Source organism: Lynx rufus, unplaced genomic scaffold (genome assembly GCF_022079265.1).
Source record: "Lynx rufus isolate CCGP_SWC_20201006 ecotype Redwood Valley unplaced genomic scaffold, mLynRuf1.p SCAF_2, whole genome shotgun sequence".
Taxonomy (NCBI): domain Eukaryota; kingdom Metazoa; phylum Chordata; class Mammalia; order Carnivora; family Felidae; genus Lynx; species Lynx rufus.
Window position 1 is genome coordinate 220,562,929 of NW_025814834.1, and position 14,382 is coordinate 220,577,310.

Here is a 14,382-nt window from a genome sequence, read left to right on the forward strand (position 1 = left end):
TGCCCAAGTGGTTCGCTGAGCAGCAGAGGCGTTCCACACTGTCTTAAACGCCCGCTGCACAGGGACCTCCCACGGGCCTCAGGCTGGACGATCCCCACAACTGCTAGGACTCAGGAAAGGATATGCTCCCAGTCCCCGTTTATCGCGGGAAGGACACTTGGGGCAAAGTGCAGAGGCCTCGAGCTGGTGGCGGAGACCTGGCTTCCCTCTCCAGCCAGATGAGGGGCAGTGCATGTGAGGGCTGCCGACCCGGGAAGCTCACCCAGACCTTGGGGCCGCCCAGGGTCTTGTTGGGGTCACACGAGCTTGGAATGCCCACCCGAGGACCTCGGACTTGGACCCCAGCCCGGCCCAGGTCACTGGCTGGTGACAGACACCCCCAGGGCGGGGTGTTCCTGGAGCCTCAGGCAGGCTGGAGACCGGCCTGTCCTGGCAATGGGCACTCAGGGCTCCTTCCTAAATTGCTTCAAGGGCTTCCTAGAGTGTTTGGGGTTGAAATGCCCCCTTTCCAGGCCTCGCCTCACCAGAGCCCTTGTGCCTTGCTCACACTGGTCCAAGGGCCTCCACTGCGGACCCTTCACCTCATCCCTCCCCCCCCCCCCCCCCCCCCCCCCCCGCCCTGGCTCTGCACGCCGACTCCCTCCCTGGGCCTCCCTGCCCTCGCTCTCCAGCCAGCTCCCTCTGCCCCTCAGCTGCCATCAGAGTCTGACTGCCAGCCGCCTCCTTCCCTCCTGCAGGCCCTGGGTCTGGAGGTCCTCCCTCTGCAGCCTTGCTGACCAAAGAGCCGGCCCACAGCAAGTGACGGGCCTGCCGGTACGAGGGACCTCCTGCCCGTACCACCCAGCATTCCTGCACCCACAGATCACTAGACTCAACACTCCCAGCCGCTACGTTTTAACTCCCTTCTTTTGTTGAAAACGGACAGCCCATGACCCCGTTTTGCAAAGAGGTCGCGCTGCTGCTGGGCTGGAGAAGGAGGGTCCACAGGGACAGCAGGGCGCGCTTCCCACGGGCCCCGACTCCCCCACGGTCTGGGCTTCCCCGTCCAGCCAGGTAAACACCACGTGCTGAGGTGGCACTCGTACGGTTCCACACAGGATCGACTCGCTCTGAGATCTCGATTTCCAAAAATGGAATAATGATTTTGGCTCAGGTCACCATCTCACAGCTCCTGAGTGCAGGCCTTCAATCGGGCTCTGTGCTGACAGCACAGAGCCTGCCTGGGATTCTCTGTGTGCCTTTCACTCTCTCTCTGCCTCTCCCCTGCTCACGCTTGCTTGCTCATTCTCTCAGAAATAAATTAAAACCTTTGGAAAAAAAAATCACTAACCCCTATTTTTATCCTCATTTTCATCATTCCCAGTGAGTGCAAACTTTTTTGATAAGTCTTTTTCTGAAAAATCTTTATTGCTTTTTATGATTATACAATAAATGTAAAAATTCAAATATTAAAATCTGTGTGATTTTAAAAAATGAATGTTTAAAGGATCATGAAATAAGTGATCATTTCAAAAACTTCAAGTATTATAAAATACATGATTTAGAAAATTGGCTCTTTAAAATCCAGTACCCGCCCCCCACCCACCCTGTCCCCCAGGACTACTGCTGTCCTGACGGTGTGTTTCCTGACTGTCTTGTACGTGCGTGTGACATACACTCACGGGCTTTTATAAAACCAACAGATTGTCCTCTGCATGGTCAAGCCACCGGATGCTTTGTGCACTCGTCAGCTTCCCTTTTCCGTATGAAACACACAGAGCTGCCACGTGGCTGTGCCTTATGTCCACGTGGAAGACGAACCCAGAAATTAATGGCCTCTGACAGCTTCTGAGCTACAAAGCCAGCGGTTTCCCGCGGTTCAGCACGATACCACAAGCAGGACTCACCTGTGGACAGGCATTCAGAGGGTTTCCCGCTTTCTGCCATCATAAACCATACAGCAGCGCGTGTCCTTGCGCATTCTTTACAAACATTTCACCCTGAATGGGTTGCCACTCTTTGGAGCATCCGGAAAAGTCCAGCAGATACAGCCTCACATCCGCCTGGAGCAGAGACCCAGCAGAGAGCTGACGCAGAATGCCCGTGCCTCGGACCAGCGCGGCCACGTCGGGCCTGACGCTGCGTCTCTGCGGGGGCCGCCCAGCAGGGACGGAAGGGCTCCTGAGCCAACCGCGCGCCCCAGGGCACGGCTAGCCTGTCCGCTGGCACTCGGGCCGTCGGAGGTGCGAACACAGATTCGGAAATGTAGCGAGGTCAGAACTTGTAGGAGGGCTCTGTGAAGTTTTTCCAGAAACCACTGCAGCGGCAAAAGTGTAGTAACAGTGCCCAACGGGAGGACGTGCCCGCCGGGGGAGGAGGCGCCACGCGTGGCCCATCACTGGCACTTGCGGGCCGGCTGCCGTCTCTTCGGCTTCGTCTGGGGTCTGTAGATCCTGCGTGGGTCACAGCTGAGCCCGTGGCTGGTTTTCTTATGGCAGGCGATGTGGACCAGCTTCAGGTTGTGTGCAGTGAAAAGCAGGCTGTAGAAGTACTCCCAGGACACCTCCCTGTCGGCCCGCTCCGCAACGGCGGCCTCCAGCGTGGGGATGACAGTGCGCCTCTTTTCTATTCTGCAGGGCAAGGCGAGACAGGGTCACGGTTGCTGCCGGCGTCCCACGGCCCCTACCGAGTAGCCTGCTATGGCAGCATGGGGACACGTTGGAGGGCTTCACCCGGTCATTGTGGCCCAAATGTGAGCTGACGTTTGGGGGCGTACAGGAGGACACGTGGCCAGAGGTTCAGGTTTCAAAAGGAGCCGCACTTGGAAACACGCCCGAGGAGCAGCGGGGCAGTGACCCCTCCTCTGGCCGCGGCTGTCAGCAGGGGCAGCACTGGGGGGACGGTCCTCACCGCATGCGGCCCCAGGGCCAGCAGCTTGAATGTCTCACGGAGGAGGGCTGGCGGTGCGTGTTTGTAAGTACTGAGAAGTACACAGGGAAAGGGGGTGGAGCCCTATGCCACCCGTCCCCACCGACACCCGTCTGTGGTGACAAAGGAGCACCTCCCCAGCTGAACCGCAGAAGTAAAGCTGAGCCCCTGTCCTCCCTGGGGAGAGTCTTCAGGGCCTGACGTCTGTCTTCCCAGCCGTGACCTTGTGCTTGTGTGTGTGTCCACTGGAGACAATCGCGATACTGCTTTGTGTAAACCTGTTGTGCTTACACACCATTCAAAGCCCGCGTACTGACAGGTAAAGCTCGCGAACTGAGCTTATAACACGAGGAATAGAAACGAGGCCGGGAGGGCCGCTGCAGCATGCTGGGCCCACCTGTCCCTCCAACACGGAGAAACACTGAAGAAAAGGGAAAAAAGGTACAAAGCTGAGCAGGTGAGGGCTCCCCACTGCCAGGGACTCAAGTCCACACTTGATCCGCAGGGGCGAGCCACCCTCCTGCAGCCCACTGGGGCTCTGGTCCCGACAGAGGCCCAAGGGGAGGGCCAGGGAGATGGGACCGAGACCCCAGTCCAGCCATTAAAGCGGAAGGGAAGCGGAAGGGAAGCGGCAGGGGCGCCCGGGGCTCCGGGAGGGAGGAGAAGCCACCCTACCCTCTACCTACTGCTGCCTGCCCAGCCCCAGAACAGGGGGGCATCTGCTGACCCCGACCGCTCCCGTGGCTGCGCGACGCTGGAGGGCTGGCTGGGGGCGGCCTTGCTCCCCATGGCGCCTTTCACCCTCAAGGAGGCCAGGCCAGGGCCCTCCCCACTGACGCCAGCGCTCAAAGAGAAGGAGCCCCAGCGCGCAAGCACGTATCAGGCGTCCGCTGGCGTCCTGTGTGCTGGAGCCACATGGCCGAGCCTCGGTCAGCAGCGGGAGGGGTGAGGACAGCACACAAGGTAGAGGCCCCAGGAGGCATGATTCGGGCGCACCAACAGCGTGACCATTTCCACAGTCACCAGGAAACCCAGGACCCCCGGCTCACCGTTCACACAGACCCACAGTCCGACTGCACCTGCCACAGGGGACGGGACCCAAGCCAGAAATTAATACTCCGCTGTTTCAGAGCCACGGGAAGCCCTGGCTTTCCGTGAGTGTCCGGCAGAAACAAATGCAAAACCACCCTGTGGGGACACGACAAGCCAGTGCACAGAAAACACAGTCCCCACCGAGGGCGGACTCTGAATCCAGACGCACAGATGTCACAAGGAGCACGCCGCAAAGGGCGAGGACCCCGGCGGAGGACCTGGGCTAGAGCGCTCTGAAACAGACCGCTGAGAGGCCTCGGAGGGCTCCCCGACACCACCCCCACGGCACAAGGGAGACAGGACGAGAAGGTCCAACGTGCGGCCAGCGGGAGCTCCAGAGAAGCCGGACAGAGAGAAGCCGAGGAGGGGAAACTAAAAAATACTCAGGTGTTTTCCAAAACGAAAGAGAAACTTGTCTTCGGAACAAAGACAAGCCCCGGTCAGAATTTAAGGATCTAAACCCACACACACGCCATGCTCAAAGAGAAAGGGAAAACCTGAAACGTCCGCAGAAACGGCAGAGAACGGGCCGTGGGCAGAATTCTCCCGAGCAGACGCCGGGAGAGTGCGAGCACGTCTTCAAAGTCCTGAAGGTGGGACACCCACCGCCCAGAATTCAGTATCGCTAAATGACCACGCAGGAGCAGAGGCCAGAGGGACATTTTCCAAGACCGAAGAACATTTAGTGCCCACAGGACCCTCCTGGGAGAAACGAGCCTGAAATAGGACAGAAAACCGGAAGTCAGACGCGTGCAAAGAAGCGGGCCGATTTGCCGGAAAACAGAAGTACTGCATTGAGACAGAGAAAATGCACCTGAAACCAGGGTGTCAGGCAACCCTGCTCCGGCCTCTGCCGCTTCGTCTGCACTCTGCTCCAGGCTGGCCTGCTCCGCCCCTTGAGTGCTGGGACCGCCCCCAGATCGATGTCCCCACGCCCCAGCAGGTCACGGAAAGTAGCCGACAGATGACCTGGAGAACCCGGCAATCGTCTCTGGGTGCTCCGTGCACATAGAAGGGGTGAGACCCAGCACCCTGCCTAGAGGGGAGCGCAGCTCCTCAGCTCGGGCACCAGGACAGCCTCCTCACCTGAACGTGCACCCCAATCCCCAGCACCCGGGTAACGGTGCGCGGAGCCCGAGAATCTGCATTCCTGACCAGTCCCCACATGCTGAGGACGCTGCCAGTCCACGGGCCACACCCACATGGCCACGCAGGTCGGTCCCGCGTGCGCGCTCAGCCCAGGGGGCTCTGTAATAGCGGAAGGTGGAGTGCCAGAAGCACCTACCGGGATGGAAACGGATATTCAAATGATACTCTCTTGAAAGAGCGAGGCACTCTGCACCTGGTGAAATGAGTGCACGAAACCCACAAACGCATCCCCGCGAGCACGACATAGGACGGAAAAGCCCGGTGTAGAGTCACCACATGTGATACCACTTATGTCCATTTTCAAATCATACCTACAGGGTAAAGGTCTACATAAACAGGCATCACAGGGACGCTCGCAAATGGCAGCAGAGCGGTTCCCCGGCGAGGACAGGGGTGCATCCAGGAGGGGTGGAAAGTGAGCCTCAGCTGTCCCTGTGATCTCCTACACATGTGCAAAGCCACCTGTCCCCAAAGTGACAGAGCCACTTGAAGGGCACTGGAAGACCTCTGTCTTCACAAAGCAGAGACAAGGACATCATTATGTTCCAGAAAAGAGTCTGTGAAGATAATACAATTTTACTTGTGCGCCTTTTTGAGAAAGAGCTCGTCCACGTGGAAGAACACTGCTGCCGGCCTCCACGCACCCCAGTGAAAGCAGGAAATGCCCCGCGCACAGTAACCACCCAGAACCCCCGCTCTGAGCACCTCCTGCTTGGTTGGGGCAGGACACCCCCAGAGTGCGATGCGGTGAGAGCCACCCACTGGGCCCCACAGGTGGAGCCGGACGTGACCGAGGGGCCACATACCAGGTTGCACGCACGTGGACAAGGACCTGGACCAGCTCCTGTCGGAGGCCCCCACCGTGGAGGGCATCTAATCAGGCAGGTTAGGAGTGGGCACCTGCACCCATCCGCACGCACACCCAGGACACCTTTGGGTCCACAACCCACAAGCTCGGCACATGAAACACGAGGCAGCCGGCAGGCAGGCCACGGACGCCACGGCAGGGACAGGCCCCCGCAGGTGCCCCGTGGGTCTGTGAGCTCAGTTCTCAACAACAAGCACTCCTGACCTCTGCGGAACCCGTACTCACATGTGGTCCAGGTTCCACGTACTAAAGAGGATCCGGCTCTCCCTGTTACCGTAGGGGTTGATGGAGTGTTTGGATGCACAGCTGTCCACGTCAAAGGGACCCTAGGCAACAGAGAGCAAGCTCAGGTCCTCAAAGGGCCTTACCCCGGGTCTCAGGCAAGCGGGAGGAGCTGACTGACGAGCCCCCGGTAGGGGACTTAGTCCTGGTAAACGGTGTGCTGCTTGGGGCGATCAGGAACCCTGTCTTTGGAACGGCGCCCCCTTTCCCTCATTACCCCCAGTAAGATACTTGTTAGGAATGCCGGATTCCCAACCGAGCGCCTGCTGGGTCCCACACCCGCCTCCAGGGCCTGCTCCGTACCCTCAGTGGCACTAGAAAAGCCACCAGTGGGGACAGGGCATTTTACTGGAAATGCATGGGGTCCAGGAGGCCGGGAAGGAAGCGTGGGCAGTGGAACAGCCCCTGCCCGTCCTTGCAAAGGTCGCCGGCCCCAAGCCTCCAGACTGTGACCCTGGTCCCCAGAGGTGGTAGCACTTGTTGGGAAGCGGTATCTCTGTCATTTATCCGAGTGTCCAGGAGGAGGCCCAGGACACTGCTCCCAGCTGCTGCCACCACACCCCGCCAGGGAGTGGAGTCAGGCCACACTAACACCCGAGGGGTCACATCTGGCCACCAGTCCTGAAATCTGAGCCGTCACCTAGATGGCTGCCCGGGAACACACCACGTTTCAGAAGCTCCGAAACCGTCCTCTCCTCTGCCCACCACCCTTCTCCCGAGGGGGCCAAGTGGCGCCCTCCGTCCCCAGTGCCCCGCATACTCCCTGCCACCGGCAGGTTCCCGGCCCGCGGCGGCAGCACCGCCCGGGAAGCGGGCAGAAGACCTGTGAGGAGCAGCTGGGGGCCGGGAGGTGGGGGGTCTTTCCCGGCACCGTCCGGGGGTTCCAGGGCCACTGAAGCCAGAGAACCACGAGCTGAGCTGATGCCCGGAGGGCCGCCCCGGCCCCGGCCCCCGGCTCACCTGGCAGGAGAACCAGCCCTCGGGTGTGCAGAGCCGGCTGTCCGCCTCGGCTCCTCTGTCGAAGTAGCTGCTGTGGTACTGCTCCGCCCTGAGCTTCCGGCACATGAGGCCAACAATCCGGACGTACTCCTCCTGAGCCTCGGCGCCCACCGTGGAGGCAGAAGCGCTCACCTTGAAGACGCCAAGGGACATCGCTGAAGGCTGGCGCGGTCGGGGGACTCCGAGTCCACTCGGTGCCACGGCCCTCGGGGACCCTGCCGCCTGGAGTCCCAGTGCGCTGAGTTCACACGGTCCCTGGCCGGCCAAACCCGGCCAGCTTCTCTGGGCCCGTGACGTGCAGCCGGGGTCAGGGTTGGCCACGTAACAGACTCAAGTCCTGGCCCCGTCTCCCTGGTGCTCGCCGCTGCCACGTGGGAAGAAACTCGAGAGGAGGCGGGCAGGCGAGGAACGTCACCCGCCCGCCACGCACGCTGCCCACTCAAGCTGGAGGGAGGCTCACAACAATGCAGCCAAATGCTGAGCACCCGGGGGGAGGCAGAGAAAGACCCCCCTCCTCCCCACGGGGCTCCTGGTCGAGTGTGAGCAACAGGACGGCAGACATATTAACAGGGCACAGAGGGCCCGGCAGGGTCTGTGTGGTGCCGAGGGGGTCACAGCCTGAGAGACAGGCCGGGGCGGCCAGGGCAGGAAGCACGCTCTCGGCAGCAGCAGGGGGCAGGCAAGGGTGGCCAGGGTGGAGCGGAGGTGGGAGGACAGAGAAGGTGGGGGAGCCGGGCCGGACCACAGGGGCCTCCACACTGCGGTCCTGAGCTTTCCTTCTCGGTGGAGCACGGGCCGTGCATCGTCCTGCACCATAGACTCTGCGATCTACGGTCCAAGAAACGCGGGCAGGCATGGAGGGAGAGGGGGAGGGAGCGGGGCAGGAAGAACATCTGCAAAGTCAGGGGGCAAGACGGCCTCGGGACTGCCTTCCAAGCACACGAGCACAGGGGCAGCCCCCCCCCCCCAACACGCCTCTGCAGGGAGCACCCAATCTCACCCCTGCGTGGAGGGCCCGGCGCAGGGGTCACGGGATCTTGGCCTGGACTCCCGTCCACTCTGAGGAGCTGACCTCTTCCATGTTTCATCCTTACAGAGGTCAGCGCCTGGGGAACGCACCCCACCTCTGTCCCATCGTACGAGGTCGGAAGGCAGCTGCACAGACCCCCACCCTCACGGCAAAAGGCGAGTGCCACGGGACCAAATTTTCCTCTGAGCGGGACGGGATACCGCTCCAGCTCTGCCCTCCGTGCCGCCAATCTGTCCGTGGGCTCTGCTTCTTCGCTGAGGGGGCAGCAGGACAGAGGCCACATCGGGCACAGATTTCTCTGGGGACGGACAGCCACGTCCAGCGGGAGCACCGAAGCTTTAAATCTCCATCTGTGTTCGCTTCTCGGATCTCCCAGGGGGGAGGAAGGATGTCATCTGCTTCCTGGGCCCGTGGAGTCAGAGCTCACACCCAGAACGGCTCGGAGCACCCCAAAAGCAGATGCAGCTTGGCCCTTCCCAGTTCTCGGAGGTCAGGCCCCCCACCCAGGGCCACAGCCTGGAGACAGAAGTGTCCTCGTGGGGAAAGAGGCCAGGACCCACCCACGTGGGCGTCCGTCACAGCCAGTGCTGGATGAAGACAAGTTCACGTCAAAATCCAACCACCTGACGGGTGATGACGTTCACAGGTCGGTTCTATTCAAAACCCACACTGAGACTCCAGAGCAAAAATAAAGGGGGCCAAGGTCCCAGGTGGGGCCCCAACAACCCCACAGGGCGCCAGCTGAGGGCGCCAGCTCAGGCCAGCTCAGGGCAGAGTGCGGGGACCGGCCGCTAGCTGCACCCCAGGGACACCGCGAGCTGGGCCCCGGCGGGGCCGTCCGCCTGCAGAGGCGCGTAGCTCCGGGCACCGTCTCCACGCCTCGCCTCGCCCCCGTGCCCGCCACCGCACACCCACCTCTCTCAGGTAGCTCCGGATACGGCTCTCGCAGCTGTACCTCAGGTAGCCAGACTTATTCTTGAATCGAGACTCCAGACCTGCCAGGAGCAAGAGAAGACGAGACCCCCCCCTGGAGTCCACGGCCATCCTCTCCCGGGCGGCAGGGCTGCGAGCGCCACCCGCCTCGTCTGAGAAACGTGCTGACCGTGTCCCGTTCGTGGGCTCCTGCCCTCTGCCTGGAGAGGGTTCTCTGGCCCTCCTGCATCGTGGGCATCTAGACACCACAGAGGGGCTTCGGCTCCAGGCACCCGAACCCCCTCTCCTGCAGTCCAAGGGCGGCTCCGGCGGGCCTGAAGGCCGCGCCCCGAGGTGGACACGCCCAAGTGTCCACTACGGCCGGGTGACAGACAAGCAAAACGCGGTCCGGCCACACCACAGAACGAGATCCAGCCTGAAGGAGGGAGATCCTGCAGCACGCGTGCACCCGAGGGCACGGTGTCTCGTGGAGCAGGCCAGGCTCAGGAGGCCGAGTCCCGTGTGATCCCCGGGGGAGGCCCCAAGGGGAGTCAGATCCAGACTGGGTGGAGGGTGGGGGCTGGGAGGGGACACGGGGACGGCTGCCGTTGAGGAACGTGAGAAGGTTCTGGAGACGGATGCTGGTGGTGGCTGCACGCCACAGAGAACGTGCTCGACCCTAGGCCGTACGCTTAGAATGATTCAGACGGAACACGTTACGTCACGTACGCTTTCCCACAGCTGACGGAGGAGTAAGGAGGCCAGTCCCAGGGCCTCTAGCACACAGAAGCCAGGCAGGCCCCCCACCCAGGGACTGCGGTGGGACCTGGTGTCCCCTGCGTGGCCAGCTCCCAGCAAGCCCCACCCCTGCTCCGGGCCCCGGAGTACCTTCGAACCACGGTGGGTCCTCGGCCCTGGTCTCGGCCTCGGTGTTCTCGCTGACGGTGTGCAGGAGGTCGGCCAGCAGCTTCTGCCGCAGCGGGGCCTGCTCCCCGGAGAGCAGCTGCCGGGCAGCCTGGATGAGCCCCGCCTGCGGCTTGTGGAACGCGTGGAGGAAGTGATGGATGTCACTCACATCTGCCACCAGAAGAGTCACAGACAGAAAAGCCGGCGGTCCTTTGAGCGCTGCGGTGAGGAAGGGGTCTCCGCACGCCCAGCATCACCACGCTTCTGGACCTGCCAGACCTCAGGGGCGTCCGGGGCCCCGGGCTTGCCCGGATGCCAGCTAGCCCTTCCCCTGGGCCTGGCTGCCCACCCCTCAGCGTGGGGAGGGGCCGGATGGGGAGGCACGACAGCCGGTGGGTCGCTGCCCTTCTCTTCCCCAAACGAAACCTCCCACGTCTCTGGGCCTCCTTCCGGACCTCCCTCCTGGAGCCTCCCACACCCACCTGACTGCAGCCCAGCCAGCACTTAGAACCCAGTGGAACCACGGTCTACCGCGACCCTTCGTGACACCTCGGCCAACAGAAGCGGCAACCCACAGAAAGAACAATGCTCCCACGGCCCAGCGGGTCGTTCCGGGGACGAGAGGCTGTTCAGTGCTCGAAAATCAACCAGTATAAACCCACCCTTCATGGGCTAAAGAAAAAGAGTCACGTGATCATATCCACTGACGAGAAAGGCAGGAGGGAAACGCTTCCGGGCCCAGGGCTTGGTGACAAGTTTCCAGTCTTCACGTGCAGAGCATGAGCACAAAAGGAAAGCATGGGCAATGTGGGCTTCATCGAAATGGAAAACTTGTTCTGTGAAAGAGCCTGTTCTGGGGATGTAAAGACAAGCTACGGAGCAGGAGGAAATCCCTAAAAGCCACGCGTCTACCAAGACTCATATCCAGTACGTATTCTGAGAAAAACCCGAAACTCGACAGTTAAAACTCCAATTAGAAAATGGACAAAATACAAACGGACAAAGACACGCCTTCTGGGCGAGGACGGGTGGACAGCCCACTAGCCCAGGGAAAGATGGTCAACCACACTACCAACAGGAATGCAAAGCTGTCCACACGGAGACACCTTGCACGCCCATCAGAATGGCTAAAATAGAAGAGTGGCAAAGCCAGAAGTGGGGGAGGCTGCCGAGGCCGTGGGACAGGTGTTCCCACTCCGGAAAACAGCCCGTTTCTTTAAAAACAACAACAACAATGTGGGGCGCCCTGGGGGGCTCAGTCGGTGAAGTGTCCAACTCTTGATTACGGCTCAGGTCATGATCTCACGGTTCATGGGTTCGAGCCTCACGTCGGGCTCTGCACTGGCAGTGTGGAACTTGCTTGGGATTCTCACACTTCCCTGCTCTCTGCATCCCCTACTTGTGCTCTTACTTTCTCTCTCTCTCTCAAAATAAATAAATAAGCTTAAAAAAAATATTGAGATGCGATCCCAATCCCTCACGATTCACACACTTGAACAAGTCCGTGTTTCCTAGTCTGTTCACTTCGCTACCACGAAATGGGAAAGAAAAGGAAAAGCCAGGCAGGCTCTCAGCCCTGTCCTGCCCAGTCCCCACCTCCTGCAAGGGGCCGTCCCAGGAGGCATCACAGTGACTCTGCTTTCTGGCTGCCTCCTCTAGAAGGACAAGGCCCCAAAGAGATAGAGCGCTTGCAACCTTGGAGCAGACACTAGATGTGACTGCTAACAGCGGAGTCCCAACCGCAGGGCAAAGCCACACGTACCCCACTCTAGGGCCCCTTTCTGTCCCTTCGGCCAAAGAGGCAGATATCTCTGTCTTCAGGGCTCCCACTTCCTGGAGCACCAGAAGCATCTCCTGAAATGTAAGCCACTTTGCACAAGAGCCAGGAACGCACACTGGCTCTGCCCCTGGCCTACAGCTCCAATGTGCAACTTGTCATCGAGCTGGTTCTTAAATCCGGATGCCCCTAAAGAATCACGCCTGGAAGCGATGCCTCTGATGGGCCCCCAACGTGACAGCACATCAGCAAACACCAACAGAGCAGACAGCACAACCTGAGCCGCCACCGCTCCCTTCGCACGGCCCGACGACACAGGATGGCGTCTCTCTCTGGCTCTGCCTTACCCACAAACCTGTGCAGGTCCCAACCCCCAGATCCCTCCCTTCTGCCCTCTGGAGTTACTAGGACACCCAGAACGAACATAAAATTCACACAACTTAGAAAAGACACCTAAAACACCCAACTGGACAACCAGGCTCCCGACTCGGGGCTCCCCCCTGGCGAGCTCAGAGCGAGAAGATTCTCCGTTTCCCTGGCTGGTCCCCCACAGCAGGCCCTCAGCACCTCCAAAGCCGGGCCGGCTTCCCCGCCACTCTCCCACGTCCCCACCACTTACAGCCTTGCCAGGTCTGGCCTGAGGTGAGAAGCACGAGTTCCGAGTTGTCAGGGACACTCGAGAAGTAGTCTCCGGTGAGCTCGGTGCCGTCTTCGTAGAGGCACAGGCGGGAGCCGGTGACGGGGAGCTGCGGAGAGGGAGGGTAGGGCGGGAAGCTAACGTCTTGGGTCTCAGGCAGGCCACCTGGGAGCATTAACCTGAGGCCCTTCCACCTGCGGTCCTCACAATCAGAAAAAAACTGTGTTTTAAAGAATCGTGCCCGGGGTTACACGTCGTTCGAAAATATCGGGGCGCCTGGGTGGCGCAGTCGGTTAAGCGTCCGACTTCAGCCAGGTCACGATCTCATGCTCCGTGGGTTCGAGCCCCGCGTCGGGCTCTGGGCTGATGGCTCAGAGCCTGGAGCCTGTTTCCGATTCTGTGTCTCCCTCTCTCTCTGCCCCTCCCCCGTTCATACTCTGTCTCTCTCTGTCCCAAAAATAAATAAACGTTGAAAAAAAAAAAAGAAAATATGACAAGTCACATAAAAATATATACCTAGCGGTGTCGACTCCACAGGATTCACCACACAGATCCTTTCAAAACGGGCTCCTTAAAGGCACTTAAAATCCAAGCCCGTTTCAGAAAATGATGCCTGACTGCTTCCACTAAGCCCATAAACACACCCGCACCAATGAGGACACATCACCCGACTGGTATCAGGACACGCCCGCTCAGCACACTCTGTTTTCCCGGGCGATGATTAAAGCGAACATCTTCCTGAAAATGACTCATTGCCTCTGGCTGACGAAGTGTGAACGGTACACGGTCCGCTGGTTTCCTAACACTGTCCCTCCACCCTCGTCAGCTTTACGAGCGTTCACGGCAACTCCTGACGCTCCCGCCCCCACACGCACACACGCCCACAACCCGCGCTGTTCCAGGTCCAGGTCAAGACAACAAATACAGTGAGACTCCAGTGAGGATGAGGACTGCAATCCCTGCGACAACAGTGCTGGCCTGTGAACACAACTCCTTCATTTTACGGAAGGGGAAACCGAGGCCCAGAGAGGCCCACTGACTGTGCCCTGGAGCACACAGCAAGTTAGCAGATATGCACTAGAACCGGGAGTCCCAGAATCTCAGGCCAGAGCTGCCGTAATCTTCACGGTCAGAAGAGGGAGGTGTTGCGCCAGAACCCTCCAGAAACTCCCGCTGAAGGGCTGAGTGACTACAGGAAGAAGTTTGAGGAGGCGCCAGGTCCCATGGACCCCGGCCCGGGGCACCCGCAAGTGGAGGCCCGCGAACCCCGGCCCCGGACACCTGCAAGTGAAGGCACCCGAACCCCGGCCCCGGGCACCTGCAAGTGAAGGCACCCGAACCCCGGCCCCGGGCACCTGGAAGTGGAAGCACCCCTTCCGCAGCACCTCCTGGTAGCTCCTCCCCGCCACCCCAAACTTCTTCGTCCTGTGTAGAGCCCGCAGCTTGAACGTCTTGGGCTTCCGGAACACCGTAAACATCCTCAGGACCTCCGGCCCCGCCGGCGGCACCTGCTTGGCCGGCCACTGAGGCTGTTGTTCGCCCAGGACCCAGAGATCAGCTGAGCGGCGGGGTGCGGAGCTCGGTGGGCTCTGCGACCGAGACCCCGGCCGCGCGCTGTCCCCCCGGAGACTCCATTACCCAGAAGGCCCGGGGAAGCAGAGGTGCAGCCCCGCCTTGCGCGCAGACGCCGTCCTCCGGGAACTTCATTACCCAGAAGGCCTGGGGAAGTGGAGCGGCAGCCCCGCCTGTGCGCAGGCGCCGTCCTCCCCGAGACTACATTACCCAGAAGGCCCGGAGAAGTGGAGGCGGGGAGACCCCGTTTT

General features: G+C 60.6%; 1 protein-coding gene across 1 annotated transcript; it reads right to left on the bottom strand.

Annotated features, from left to right (window-relative positions):
• Positions 1-1,745: 1,745 nt before the first annotated feature.
• DFFB (DNA fragmentation factor subunit beta) lies at positions 1,746-14,188 on the bottom strand. Its single transcript, XM_047083348.1, has 7 exons — positions 13,915-14,188; positions 12,542-12,668; positions 10,128-10,316; positions 9,243-9,322; positions 7,259-7,429; positions 6,242-6,342; positions 1,746-2,609 (listed from the first exon to the last, which is right to left on the bottom strand). The coding sequence occupies exons 1-7, from the start codon at positions 14,035-14,037 to the stop codon at positions 2,375-2,377; spliced, it is 1,026 nt and encodes a 341-aa protein (XP_046939304.1). The 5' UTR covers positions 14,038-14,188; the 3' UTR covers positions 1,746-2,374.
• Positions 14,189-14,382: the final 194 nt, after the last annotated feature.